At 32.3% G+C, this 15070-nt stretch overlaps 1 protein-coding gene across 2 annotated transcripts in view; it reads left to right on the forward strand.

The window, feature by feature from the left end:
• Positions 1 to 298: 298 nt before the first annotated feature.
• The window catches only part of LOC129971522 (uncharacterized), a 35081-nt gene continuing 20309 nt past the window's right edge, over positions 299 to 15070 (forward strand). Inside the window, exon 1 of one of the 2 annotated variants that reach the window (XM_056085376.1) lies at positions 299 to 432. Coding sequence is in view for 1 of the 2 variants with exons in the window: in XM_056085374.1 (XP_055941349.1) it covers positions 13153 to 13189 (37 nt within the window). In the remaining variant the exon portion in view is untranslated. Of the gene's footprint in view, positions 433 to 12561; positions 13190 to 15070 lie in introns of those variants that run through there. The other variant, XM_056085374.1, reaches the window with a different exon arrangement.

Here is a 15070-nt window from a genome sequence, read left to right on the forward strand (position 1 = left end):
AAATCAGAGAATCATTCTTTCCTTTGTTTGCCTATCCAGAATGATTAATTAGCAATCAAATTATGATTTGATACCATAAACAACCTAATTAATTTCACCTTTTTCGCGAAATTCTTTGGCCGCCATTAACCTTCTAATCGTAAAGAATGAGAGGTAAGACCAGGAACCAAACAATGCAACTCGTGTTCTAGGAAGACAGACGACAGTATGATATACAATAACGCTCTCTTCTCGCTCGTTTCGGCGGGGTAATAAAATGAAACCTTCTCTCTCTTTTACTGCGCTGTCTCGAATTACGCATTCGGATTCGGTGTGTATTACAACAGTACTAGACGACACATTTCAGGATTAGGCACCAGCTTTTGCGTTGAGAATTTTTTGACTGGGAAAAACTAATTTTTAACCCAAGATATGTAGTGTACGGCTTAAGTGGTAAGTAAAATTTCTACTTTTTTTCTTCTCAACAAAAATGAATCAATTTTCCTCTTATCAAAAAAAAAAAAAATATTTCGATTTCAAAAACAGGTATGTTATTACTCTATAGGTATGAAAAATATTCTATACTTATAAAAAGAAATGGTAGTGCGTATATAAGTGCGTTAGTACTTTATGGAACAGAGCTTTAGACCTAGAGCTACTAGCTTCGGTACATATACAGTATACTCCCAAGTATCCAGTTCACGACTACCCGGCCCCCCCTTTTTTTTTTAAATCGTAATCAAGCGAGGAAGGCAAGGTATCTATTAAGTCATCCGTTAAAGACTTTTTCAAAACCTAAGAACTATAAGTTTTGACTTTTATTTTAGGTTAACTTTTCATATCAGCGAAATCATTTATCAGTGAAAAATAAAATCAGTTTTCTTAAGAATTAGAGCTAGGATTTACGTTACTGTATAGTTCATGTTTAATGCATTTAAGTTGGGCATTACAGAATTTATGTTAAAATGTGAACAGTTTATATTCTTTAACTTATTTTTTCCCTAATAAATTCTTGAAACGTGTGGAGCAACATATAAACTACCAGTAAATAGCCTTCTATTTTAACTCGACTTTGTCTTTTCGTAGTGATAGGCAAAGAAATGAATTCATAGAACTCTGGCCTATCCAGCTTTTTTATTATCCGGCCAGTCCTTCCATCACATTAAGTCGGATACTCGGGTGTGTACCTACTGTATATATACTATACAGTACGTATGTATATATTCGGTACATATATATGTACATATATATTCGGTACATATATAGATGAAAATGTCTATAGCGAAGTGATTTTTTTTTGAATTTTTAATTAATTAATATTAAGCGACATTTTTAAAATTTTCTTTCGCCAGAACTCCCAAAAATATTATTGCATAAAAGTGATTTTTACACCATTTTAATCGTTGAATGTTAAGGAAGAAAGTTTCTATTTAATGTGTAGTTTACATAAAGAATAAGAAAGTGAAATGAAAGTGAAGGATAGATATGTTTTAATAGCACCATTCTATCATAGAAAATATAAAGAAAATGGTTCATATTCACAATGAGTAAAACAGGTGTAAGGCTATTATGATATAACTATAAGGTCTGACACAATTTGATATATAGAAATACTTTGGCGGTAAAATCGTAGACATCAATTTGTGCATAAAGGTGTAGTTTAGTTATATTAACGCCCCGTTTTAAAGCAACAATAGGGCTATTTTGGGACGGATCTCGTAATTTTGAACCGCGGTCAGATGAAAAGGACGACACCTGAACTGGCATCCCCCCTCTTCACATCACACCAGCGGGAGTACATTTGGTCGGGACGTTTAACGTGCACCAGACCCGTTTACACAACGGTTCTTCGGAGGAATAGGGTCTCGAACCTGAAACCTTCCGGTTAAGAAGCCGAGACCTTACCACCAGGCCATCGCGGCCTCCTGTGCATAAGGGATTAATTAAACACAATCAATATTCTTGGAGGAACACTTGATCGCTTGAGGCGGCTAGTATTATAAGTTTCATTATCTTCTGCTAATTATTCAAAATAAAGTGTTCGTTTAGAATATAACGTGGGGAGGGGTAATGGTAGTGGGTTTGATTGGTTGGTTTATTTCGGTTAATGGTACAAGTGCCAGATTTGGCTAAGATGCGCTAAACAAATAGTTAAAATCTAAAAACACGCTTCATAAGTAAAAAATGCGAAGAATATTTGAAATTCAAAGCGATGCAATCATAAGAACTATCAAATCAATTTCTCAAAGAATCAATGAAAAATGAAATAAATAACTGGTAAACAAATAAACATTTTTGTCTTAAAATTCTTCACCTTAATTTAATTTATTTGCATTAATTAAATCTGCATCTAAGTATTAAGGCCAATTTTTATTATTTATCAGAGTTTCACATACATGTAGCACACGTACTTCTAGGGACACAAGACGGAACAGTTACGGAACATGAAATTTATGCTGAGATGGCGTAAGCACAAAACATAAGAGATTAAAATGAAAAAAAGAAAATCTAGGAAGAGTAGTCTCTCCGAAACTTTCTCGCATACATTCTAATAAATGCCTCATCTCTTCCCGTATAAAATTGTGGACTTGGGAAGCACCGCAAATGCCTTTTGGGACATTGGTTAACAATAGTTACGAGATATAGACTTGTGGAATGAATCTAGAATTTTTATCGAATCTTATGCAATTTGCGAATATACATTTTGGAAGGGTTTTTTTCCCCGATTAATGGTAAAGAAAATGTGACACGAAACTATAGTTGTAGTCACTAAATAACATACTCAATTTTATTAATAAAAGTTGTTAAGTAAGCATGTAAAAAAAAAACGTAAGTACTGATTGACAGACGATCAACCTTTTGACAGATTGGTTCAAAATTGGATAAGGATTTACATTTTAGATTCTGAACTGTGCATTAAATTTTATTTACATATCAATCGTCTTAGATTTTGTAGTTATCGAGTTCACGTGTACTCGGTTATACTGACAGACAGACTTCATCCGATTGGATTTCCTTCAAAATTTGATAGATATTTGGTCTAAAGTCTATATACAAAATTTCATCCGCGTAGCTCAAAGCGTTTTTGCGTTATCGTGTTCACAGACAGAGATAATGTCAAAAAATGTGTTTTTACAACACATCTGAAGGTCTGAAACGTGAAATGTAGAGATTCTTCAAATATTAACTTCGAAATTTTAAACGATTCCAATTCTTTTCTGAACTTCTACACTAGAAAGTATATTATATTATATATATACTTTCTATACTTCTGTACTTTTACACTAGAAAGTATATATAGATATACACTTTCTAGTATAGAAGTACAGAAAAGTATTGGAATTGTCAAATATCCATCCATCCGTCCATGTCCGTCCAAATTTTTAATTATAATTTTAATTAATTAAAAATTAAGAGGAATTTCAGAGTTTTTCAGTGCAAAACTTTTACAAAATCTTATCGCACAAAAATCAATTTTACACCATTACAAAAATTTTAATTTTTTTTTATTAATCTTATCAATTTAATAATCGTGTGAATTTTTCGAGAATTTTGGCAATTAAAAAAATTTTGTTTGCCTAATTTAAAATAATAGATTACATTGTTATTCTGAAACTTAAACCATTTTCATTGTTTCATCAACTATCAGACAGAGTGATTTTCTTCCATTGTTGGAAACTAAGAAAGAAGGATTCTGCTTAATATCTGTGCAGTTTACGAGACGGATTAAATAAATTGTAGGTATATTACTACAGAATTTAGGAGATAGGTGACCGATAGATATTTTCTAATAATGCAATGGTATTGACATCCATTAAAAAGGCTCATGTACACATTGAGCGGAGCATATGTAAGATAATTAAAATAAACTGTTTTAATGTCTGATAATTTGCCAGAATTATGAACTCGTTCAAAAATTAAATGTTTTGTGAAACTATATCTTAATGATTTCATAAACAAAACATTTTTACATTTTATGAGAAGAAATTTGCTCATAACATTCAGGGATATATTTCTGGCAACTGGAAAATATCTACTCATTATTTTTAATTAATAATTTCTTAAAACATTTAATTAAATAATCAAAATATATATTAAACTTTAGTACTTTTGTTCGACTTTTATTTCATTCTGCAACTTCTAAAATAATTTTTGTGGAAAAAGTATTTTACATACCAGCTGAATGTGTAAATATTTATCTTTTTGAAGATTTTGGTGTAAATATTTATCTTTTTGAAGACTTTGGTGTAAATATTATAGATTGCATTGTTGATTTTTAAATCATCCTTGTTAGTGTAAGTTCACATAACATTCCTGAGAATCCAGTTCCGAGTACCTCTTACGGACGAAAGAGATCTAGTGTGTGATAATAACCAGCTAATTTGCCATTAGCTGGTCGTTATAGGCGGCTAATAATATTAAAATATGTAAAGGGAGTATTGAGCGATAATTATTTCGGTAAAAGATCTGTTTTGATTAGTATATAGTAGATCTTACTTCAAAATAATTATAATACTGTAAAAATGGTATTTTAAAGTACATACGTTTTATGGATTTGCTACTGAGTAAAAATTTTTATGATATTGTTTGACATAATATGTTAATTTTTACACACTGCATTTTTTTAGATGGCCTAACAAAAGAACGTAGCTCTAATTCTTTTATCGCATGATTTCAGATTCATAATGAGTTGTAAATGTCGCACTTTATTTATTTTTTTACGTTGTTGAGGTATATATACTTCTCTTCCTCTAATCCTTGTTTAGGGCTGAATAAAGCCTTGAGGGATTCTTAGACAATGTAAGCTTTAGAGCCCCCTAGTTTTTTTCTCGAACTTTCCAAAGCACATGTTTTAGTAGTTTTTAAGTAATAAATAAAAATTGAAATAAAAAAATATTATTGTGGATCAACTTTAACGTAGTAGGATTCAGTATCTTTGATACGAAAGAAAAATTAATTTGAAAGTAAATTTAAACAAATTGATTAAAAAAAAGGACCTTTTTAATACTAAGTATTTTATTTTAAAGTTTACCAAAGTTGTTGATTTGTGAAGCGATTGTCAACTATATATCAAATTATGAAAATTATGACGTACTGAAATTCAAACGGTACTTGAATTTATCGAGAATAAATTATTAATAATGTTAGAAATCTGTAATTTTGCTACCCGGCACGAATATTGTCATCATGGGAAAAACCGGTAAAACCGTTGTAAGATCTGTTCTGTACGTGCTGAGTTTGGTGACGAATTTGGCGAGTTTGGCGACTAAATGGATCATGCTGGGAGGTTCGAGAAGTTTCACGATCCATCCAGTAGGAACCGAGATACACACAGATACGCCCTGATTGGTCTGAATATTCTAGCCCTGCCTCCCGGAACTATAAAAGACGGGCACTCTGAAGCTGCAGGAAGTTGGGTGTATCGTTAGAAGTCGTGTGTGTGAGTAGTCGGAGTCGCCGACAAGTAAGAATTTAGAGGATTAGACAGCAAGCAAACTGCTGAACTAGCGATTAAATGCGCTGCGATTGATTGACGGTATTTATAGTAGAAAAATTTTGTAACAATAATGTGAATTCTATCTTTGGAAGTTCTTGCTAGAGAACTCCGCTTCATTTCTGTAATTAAGTAAAAACATTTCCACCCTTCACTCTCAAGCTCCATAGCGTACGTCAAACAATCTGTCTTGTAGAGCGCCAACATACAAAATTTGGTTGTATTTGAAGTTTTTCGTAAACTGCAATATCTTGGAAGTTAGGGGATGAAATGGATTTTCAAGCCCTAATTTTGATTGTTTTTCTAACATGAAAAATTGATGTTGCCAGATAGGAACTTCAATGTAAGGGAATCTACCTTTGCCTTCCAGCTTGCTGAGATTAATATTTTTAATTATTTACTATTTCAATTATTTTTCGAGCTGAAAAGATGACAGAGATCCTCCTCTTGCCTGATGGAATACTTGAGTCAAATTTACATCAAAGATCAAACATTTATCTTTGCATAAAAATAGATTAGAAAGATAATATATATATATATATATATATATATATATATATATATATATATATATATATATATATATATATATTAGATGGCGCTCTGAGCCTACATCTGTTTACATAATTTACCGCTAGTTTTTTAAAAACAAGGAATCACAATCGATAGTTTAAAGTTTCCTTGACTGTTGATGGTATGTACTGGCCTTTTCGTTTTTAATTTTTAATTTTAGTGCTATTTTTTGTTTTTATTGTTATTTTTGTTATTGTATTTTTACTTTGTTGTGGTTAATTTCTTCTAATTTGTTGTTTTATATTTCCTTTCTGTTAAAATGGTATATCTCTTGAGCATAATTTCAGGGGATTTTCGGGTCACGGGGAATCATTATTAGACAATGTTTGTATTTCCTCACAGAAAAAATCCCTTTCTTTGAATCCCTGCCTGAGGGTGACCCTTGAAAAAGTCTTCAGGCCGGATTCTTTTTTTATATTTTTTATAATTTTTTTGGTTTAATTTTGATTTGATTTTTTGTTTTTCCTATTAACTTGATTCTAATACTTTTGTATATATATATATATATATATATATAACTTCAAAGATAAACACATTTGATTATTTCTGTTTAATTAAGGGAGGATGGATTGAAAGATATTATTTGAGATTAATCAGAAAACAGCCACATAGTGCAGAGGCTCGAGTTCGAGGTCGAAAGCTCACTCACCTCCATTCAAATGCAGATATTACGTATCGGAATTTGTGGACCCTCTGACGTCATCGAGTCAGAAGATTTCACAGTATCTTACTGGAATCGATAGCTTAAATAGAAATTGAGTTCACGGTAATGCTTACATGAATGAATGTCCGAGACATTGTTGTAAATGCTAGACAAACTGTTCCTTTGACTCCAACAAGAACTGGTAGAAAGACAGTACAATAGTTCTGATCAATTGTTTTGTTCGAGATAGAGGGTTTTATTGAAGGTATTCGGGTATAGTTGTGTCTGCATTGAAAATAAGTCACGACGAATCAATTTGATATTTTCCTTTTTGCACGCTTATTAAGATCATGTAAATCATGACTGTGACAAAAAACGAATTTCGCGAACAATGAAATTCCATTTCTGAAAGAAAAGCAAAAAAATTAATAGAAAAATATTTGCCTTTTAATTTTGTTTTGTTATCTGTAAATGAGTAGAAAAATTTTAGAACTTGAAACACTCTCGGAAGATTTTTTTTTTCTTCCAGATTCTTTATTTCATATAAGTAAAAATTCATAGAAAAATCATCCTGACTTGAAATAGTTCATTAAAATTTACTAAGCAAGTTTTTAATTGAATTTTCTCTTCAACATTGAATACTTTTTTCATTTTTTTTTTATTTAAATCGAAATTTTGGAGTTGAAGTAAATTTTCCTGAAGGAAATCGAGAAGAAAAATTTTAGTATGCCTGATTCAAAGCATATTTATTTTATTTAATAAGAGACTTATGAGCGACCGTATAGTTTGAAATTCTATGGTAATAACATTCATCACATTTGAAATAATTAAGGAAAATAAAACCTCTAAATATTTGTCTAAAAATTTAGTACATAAAAAAAAGTCTACGATTTTACATGACATCCGAGGAAATTTCATTTTGAAGGAAGATTTTAGTATGTTTTATTTTATCAATGTTTCATGGAAGTGTGATTATTTTTGAACTAGTCACTTTTGGCGGTTCACAGGACTTAACGGTTGCTAAGAATTTCAATTGAATATTTTCTGTAAATTGGTATTAAGGGCTTCCTCAGCAAAAAATTTTTGAATTTCATATTTCAATAGATATTGTGTAAAATTAAAAATCCCTTCGTGGGTTGTATGGTTAAATCTCCAACAGGCAAAGTAACGGATAACAACCCTTTTTCCTACACGAAAACACGCAAATAATAAATGAACCGTGCACAAACAGCAATTGCAGTAAACAATAGCCAGTACATAAAATATAAATCAATAATAAACAAACTTAACAGGACAAAGAGCCCAGAGAGGGTTCGCTCAACCACTCTTTTGAGCTCAACTTAACTGCTCACATCCATAGACTAGTCTGATGTAACTGACCCTTACTAAACAAATACTATTTTCTGGCTTTTTATAATTTTCCTTACAGGACAGGAGAAGCTTCTAGAAGCAGGCCATACTTTTTTTTCCTCCTAATCGAGATGATGAAATTCTGGATATTTTGAGTCTTTCATTTTGGTCGCCAAGTTTGTAATCAAAGTCTAGTTGATTGACTCCGCAGCCTTCGTTATATCATTAAAAATATTTTTCTTAACCAGGAGACTTACAGTACAGGTTTGGATAGGATTGGATTTCAGTGTTTATTGGTGCGAGAGCCAAATTGGGCTATGCTACGCCAAACATATGTGGAATGTGTAAATACTCGTAAAAGTGGGAGATAAAAGTATTTAAAATTTAATTTGCTATGAGAAGCATACACAATACAGGAATAAAAACTCACAAGTATGAAAAAAAATGTCCGAAAGATAAAAGCAAGATTACTTGATAAAAACTGGAGCAAAACGATTTAGTAAAAGCCAAGGAGCATTGGAACAAAAAAACAAGACAAAAATATTAAAAAAGAATAAATGACAAAAAAGACTTTTAATGTTTATATTCTGTTGGTGTAATGGTAAGTGAATAACCAGCTAACGTACAAGGCAAAAATTTCTTTCATTTTAAGACGTATTAGTTTCCAACTTAAAGTTTAAGGACTGGAGATTAGTGATTCCAATTATTCCCAATTTATTCTAGAATGTTTTTTTTCACCACATTGTTTTTTTACATCTTCAATAATATCCTCAAGTGACTCAGTCATATTACAGGTGGTTATCAAAATAATGGAAATACCTTAGATTTATAAAGAATCTTTTATTAGTATGGTCTAGAACCACCTTTGGCATGTAATACAGCTTGGATTCGCCTAGGAATCGATTGATACAAGTGTTGAATAGTGTTTAGAGGAATATTGTATCATTCTTCCTGGAGATATTGTGAAAGTTCTGGGAGAGATGCTTGTGGAGGATATCGTTTCCGTAGTGAACGCTCTAAAATAGACCATAACGGTTCAGTTATGTTGCGGTCAAGTAAATATGCGGGTCAAGGCAAGTGTTTAATGTTCGTGTTCATCAAACCATGATTGGACAAGTTTCACTGCATGGATAGGTACAATACGACCCTGGAAAATTAAATCTGTTGCAAGAAACAAAGTTTGCATCATAGGATGGACCTGGTCAGCTAAAATTTCTCTATATTTCTCCCCAGTGATCTTTCCTTTCAGGGTTACGATTGGTCCTGCAGAAATACACGACATGGCGGCACATATCATGACAGACCAACCTCCATGCTTGGCAGTTGGAAGGAGACAATCACGATCATAGGCTTGTATAGGTGTCCTCCAAACATGTATCCGTCCTGTTGTAGTGAAGAGTGCGAAACACGATTCGTTAGACCATATTACTTTCTTCCACTTATCAATCGACCAAGTTTTGTGAGTGTGGTACCACTGTAGACGGCGTTTACCATTAACATTAGTGACAAGTGGCTTGGGACTTTCTGCTCTGCCATAAATGTTCTGTTTATGAATATGCCTTCTAATTGTAATCACTGACACTGGAGAATCCAGGTGGGTATTGAGCTCTGCGGTCACTTTTGCTGCAGTTGTTCGCTGTTTAGACATTACAACCCGCTTCAATACCCGTCAGTATCTTTCACTGAGCTTCTCTTTCCGCCCACTATTTTGCTTTGCCGAGCTTGTCTTACCGCGCTGTGTGTATGCTGTCATGACTTTAGACACAATACCTTTAGAAACGTTTAAAAGTAGGAATGTTTCGGTCGCACTTGCTCCGGTTAGACGGTCTCCTACAATTTGGCTTCTTTGAAAATCTGAGAGGTCCAATATTTTACGTTTTTGAAAAAAATCCAAGTATTATATCACTTTAATAAAGCTAACACATATTACTAGAATATATTCCTGGCTATTGATAAAAAAAAGTGGTGGCTATTATTATTATATTTTAATGATTAAGCGCATTAAAAAATGTCCCTTTTATTCACAGGTGTTTCCATTATTTTGAGAAACACCTGTTTATATGAGAATGTTATGTTGTTGTTGTTTCTTATGGCACTTGCCATGGACAAGCCTGCTGTTCAAGGACAGCCGATTTAAGCCTAAGGGGGAGCGCCTCTTGTTTTTATCGTAGAGCCAACTTGGGCCAAGAGTACGACTTAACTACTCGTGCATCACACATTCGCTTGCACAACCCCTTTTTACAGGAGGGTACATTCACACATCTCCGATAGAACAACAACCATGCCCAAACCGGGACTCGAACCCGGGACGCCCAGATCACGGGGAAGATGCGCTACCCCTATGCCAAGACGCCGGCTGAGAATGTTATCACTATCTAAACCATTCCAAGTGCTCTTTTCACCAGAGCCGGAATTCAGAACTCCATTTATCGTTGGAGGATTTAGATGATTTACGATCAGCATTAATTGGATATCATTGTTTCACATTGCCTACGGTAACTGCAGCCGCAGTTCCTTCAAATCTTAGGTGGAAAGAAGCAGCATTACAAAAGCTGCCTCTTTCCAAATAATAGAAATCGCATGTATCGAAACTAAATCCATTAACAGGAAATTTCTCTTTCTATCAATGTATCTGTGAACACGATAAATGAAAAACATAACCAGCTTCACATGCGAAATTCGATATGAAGTCGAACACTAAAATTGTAAGTTTGTATCCAAACTGTGGCAGATTAAAAAAATACTGTTTCAAACTGCGCATTAAATGTGCAATTCAGCTTGATACAAAATGCGCAATATGTTTACGAAAACAAAAAAGCAGGAGGAGGGACAATCCCACCGGATTTGTGTGGAAAAAGAAAGGTATAAGTGAAGCATAAAAATGTTTATTATGTTAAAGTTTAAAAAGCTCATATGAAAAAAAAATATTTTGAGGTTCCCTTAATTTAACTGTTTTATCTGATTTTATCTAATAAAATCATTTTTTTTTCTTGATAAGATTCAAGCTGTATTTCTGTAAACTTCCAAAATCTTCAGATTTGGTCATTACACATGAATATATTCAAATGCACACAGATGTCCGATTTTAACTTTCTATACCAACTCATCTACTAGAATGTTTTTCTAATGACATCGGCGACTTCAAGATTATATGCTCATTTTCCCTTTTCATAGAGAATATCTCGCCAAGGCAAGGATTCAAAACTTTTATTTATATACAAGTACTGGGGCAAATTTAATATCCAGTTTATTATAACAGCAGTACTCAAGAGTTAGTGAATCTTAAGAATCAATCTATCACTTCGCTTATTGCTTCAAAACATCAAGGGCTTTGGTAAGGCCATAGATGCAACTTACTAACACTTCTTATAATAAAGCAGAATGTGTGTATGCGCATGTGAAATAACGCTTTACAGGATAGATGGATTGATTTAGAGATTTTGAATATGGTTCAGAAGAGGGAGAATGTGCACCTCGGAGAGATTTTTCTGAAATTATAAGTAATTAAAAATTTGTATTTTACCGCAATAACTCCCTAAAATGTATTACAAAAAAACTAATTTAACACCATTTTAAAATTTAAAAAAATGATTTCTAGTATTATCAATTTAATTATTATGATTTTTTTCCTTGAATGTTGAGAATTAAAAAAAATATTTTTGTATAATTTTTAAATATACATTTTCATTGTCGTATTGAAATTCAAACCTTTTTCATTGCCTTATCAAACATTTAATCACGTGATATTTTTTTTCTATTCTTGAAAGCTAAGAAAGAAAGAATTTCATGAAGAAAGCATCAGAAAGTGAAATTACATTATTCCAAAACACAAAGTGATTTTGAAATATATTACCTAGACATTTAAGTTTTTAATGGAACTTTGACGTCATAAGTCTCAACTATGGTAAAATGTTCATGAACGGAATAAATTGATCAGTATGAGGTTATTAAAAACAAACAAGGCTTTTAAATCATTTGTGATTTGATTCTTGAAAATATCTTATCATAACCATCAAATTTTATTTAAGAAATTTATTTGAAACTAAACACTTTCAATAATTCTGGCGAGCCCAACTGGTTGTCAAAGATGGCTAGTTATATAATAAAATTGCAATAGTTTATTTTTCGAATTTTTTTTATTTTGTTCAAATTTTTTGAAAAAAATCACATTAATGGAGTTTAGCTACGAGAAAACTCTGCTTTTCCGATTGCGTATTTTCAAAGAAAATCTTTACAACTGTACAGCGAAACAATGCTTGGAGGAGTTACATTTCCTGCCTTACGCAATTCCGTTTTTACCAAAGGACATTTTCTTAAAGATACGATGTTTCCGAACAATGGATCATAATCTTTTGTTTCTTGCAAACATTTTCACGGATTTTTTTTTTTTTTTTTGCATAGTCACTATTTCATAAAAACATGAAATCGCCCTTTAGCTTAAAACCAAAATATCTATCTTGCGTTTTTAAGCGAAACACCTGACAAAACTTTTTCCACATTACAGGGCATTCTGAGGATTCTTAATTCCCACGATTTACTAATAAAACGACATCGAAGCTTGGAAGAAACAAAACGCGTCAAAATATTTGCGTTTAATACTCTTATAGGGAATTTTAGTATTGTGGAACTAACTAGAAGCATCTATTGTTTTTTGCATAACATTATGGGGAAAATGTCATCGCCAATTCGCAGGCCAGTGACCGATGTTGCCAAAATTCTCTACCATGAAAAAGGAGAGAATTACTTGCCATCCAAATTTACATGCTCACGTCTTCACAGGATATGCGTCAGGAGATCGCACTTAACTGCAACCGTCATTGGTCACTTGGTGTCACAGCAAATACGATAAATCTGTCGGCTGTTCCAGACTAATCGCTGTGCCATTTTTATTCAGCAAATGTCCTGGAACAATGGCTTGCGGGTGCGATTCCTATGCTAAAGACGTGATGCGTTGCCTCGTGCCTTTTTCTGCAAAATTGTTTCAAAATTTTCCCGTCATCGAAGCGAAATCCATTGCTTCAACTCTGTGCCATGTCACAAGTGTCCTGCTCTCCTGGTGTGCTGTTCTCCAATCGTTGTTCGAACTCGGTAACCCCCAGTGGATGGACGTGACATGGATCGTGTTAGTTTAACCCATTTAGCAAGCCTTAGTGAGTGAAGTTTTTTTATTTTTAAAATTCAGTCTTAAAGTTATATGAAGTCTTTAGTATTATAGTTTCAGTTCTTAGAGTCTTTTTTCCCCTTATCAATTCAATCTCTACATAGAATTGTTAACATATATTTAATAAATCAAATTTAAATGATTATTTATATCCGTTTCAGACTAAGTTGATTATTTTGGATTTCAAGGTTTGGATCTGGTAGATTATAACGATAGAATTTCTTTTATTTACATTAAATTTGCGAACGGATAAAGATTATTCAAAACTCTTTAGAATAATTATTTTTAAAATAATATATTTTCAGCTTGCTACGCCTTTTTTAAGTTAAAAATCAGCTGGAGTGCTCACCTTGAAACTTTTTATCATACTCTGTAATAACAAATGTATGGGGTTGTCGAACAATAATTATGGAACATGTTATATTGCTATCTTTGACGTATTTTTGGCGATTGATCACCAAATTACGGTTAATACATTAAAAAAAAAAAAAAAAAAACCAGGAAATTAAATGTATATTTTGAATGCCTATTTTGTAATCAAAATTTGAATGAAGCTAGAACATAATCCATAAGATCACACACCAAATTTCATATAATCAAATTATTGCGCTTTTTCGTTATCCTGTTTAGATGCTTGTGAAATTACAGACCAACAGACGGTTAAGTCTTTGACAGATATGGCTCCAAAATTGATTCATATACCCTAGATGTTAAATATATATATATCAAAGTTATATACCAAATTTCATTCATCTAGCTCGCGTTATTGACTTAAAGTGTTCACAAACAGACAGACACACAATTTCAAAAATGTGCTTTTTGAGTTAAGAAGGTATGCGCAGTAGAGATATATCAAAGTTTTGAGTTCGAATTTTTTAATGGTAGACGTTATCCTTTCTTCGCCGGTATAAGATTATGGAGCTTCAACAAAGTCGCCAATATTTCATGGCACTGACAAACAATAGTTAAGAAATGTTTATCTTTGGTGTGTTTCTAGCGTTTTTACTGAATCTATCGAGCAATCTTTGGCGACAGATTTCTGGCATGCGGTTAATACACAAATACCCGAAAATCGAATTAGTATTTTGGATGTTCTTTTGTAGACCAGTTGAAACCAAAATTTGTCATTGAATTGTAATAACAAAACCACATACCAAATTTTATTTAATGAAGTCATTACATTTTTCACTTATTTCGTTTACGTGCATGTGAAAGCACAATCTGACAGACAGTTAACACTATGACAGAATCTACATTTTAAATACTAAACTTGTGTACCAAATTTTATGTACCTATTTGTTTTAAACGAAAATTATAAAAACGAATTGAACGTATTTGAACGAATTGGTCGTATTCACAAGCCAATCTTCCTTTGAATGAACTTCGTTCAATATTTTATAGACATTTACAATTTGGTGTTATGTCCAAATTTCATCCATCAAGCGCAAAGTGTTTTTAAGTTGTTGTGTTTACAAATAGGCATGGTGTAAAAAATTGTTTTCTGGACTTTTCAGGATTCATCAAAATCTCAAGTTTTAATTTTTTGATAATCACAATACCTTCTCTTGGTATATGATGAAGTAAAAAATAAATCATTATTTCATTTCAACTGGAATTTATTATTAAAAAATGAAAAAAAAATTGATTTATTGATAAGTAAAAGAAATTCATATAAAAATAACAATAGAATTAATTCATGAAAATATTTGAAGTCTAAATAATTATTGAAGCTGTACTATTAAAAAACTTTTTGAGAATTAAAAGATTAAGGAGATGTATCAGGACATGTCGAGTCCTCAGCGTTTTCCCCTACAACGGGCTCTTCCAATCACTGTAATTCCGGTCCAGAGTTTCTTGAATTCTGTCTTAG

The sequence above is a fragment of the Argiope bruennichi genome, chromosome 6 (genome assembly GCF_947563725.1).
Source record: "Argiope bruennichi chromosome 6, qqArgBrue1.1, whole genome shotgun sequence".
Classification (NCBI taxonomy): Eukaryota; Metazoa; Arthropoda; class Arachnida; order Araneae; family Araneidae; genus Argiope; species Argiope bruennichi.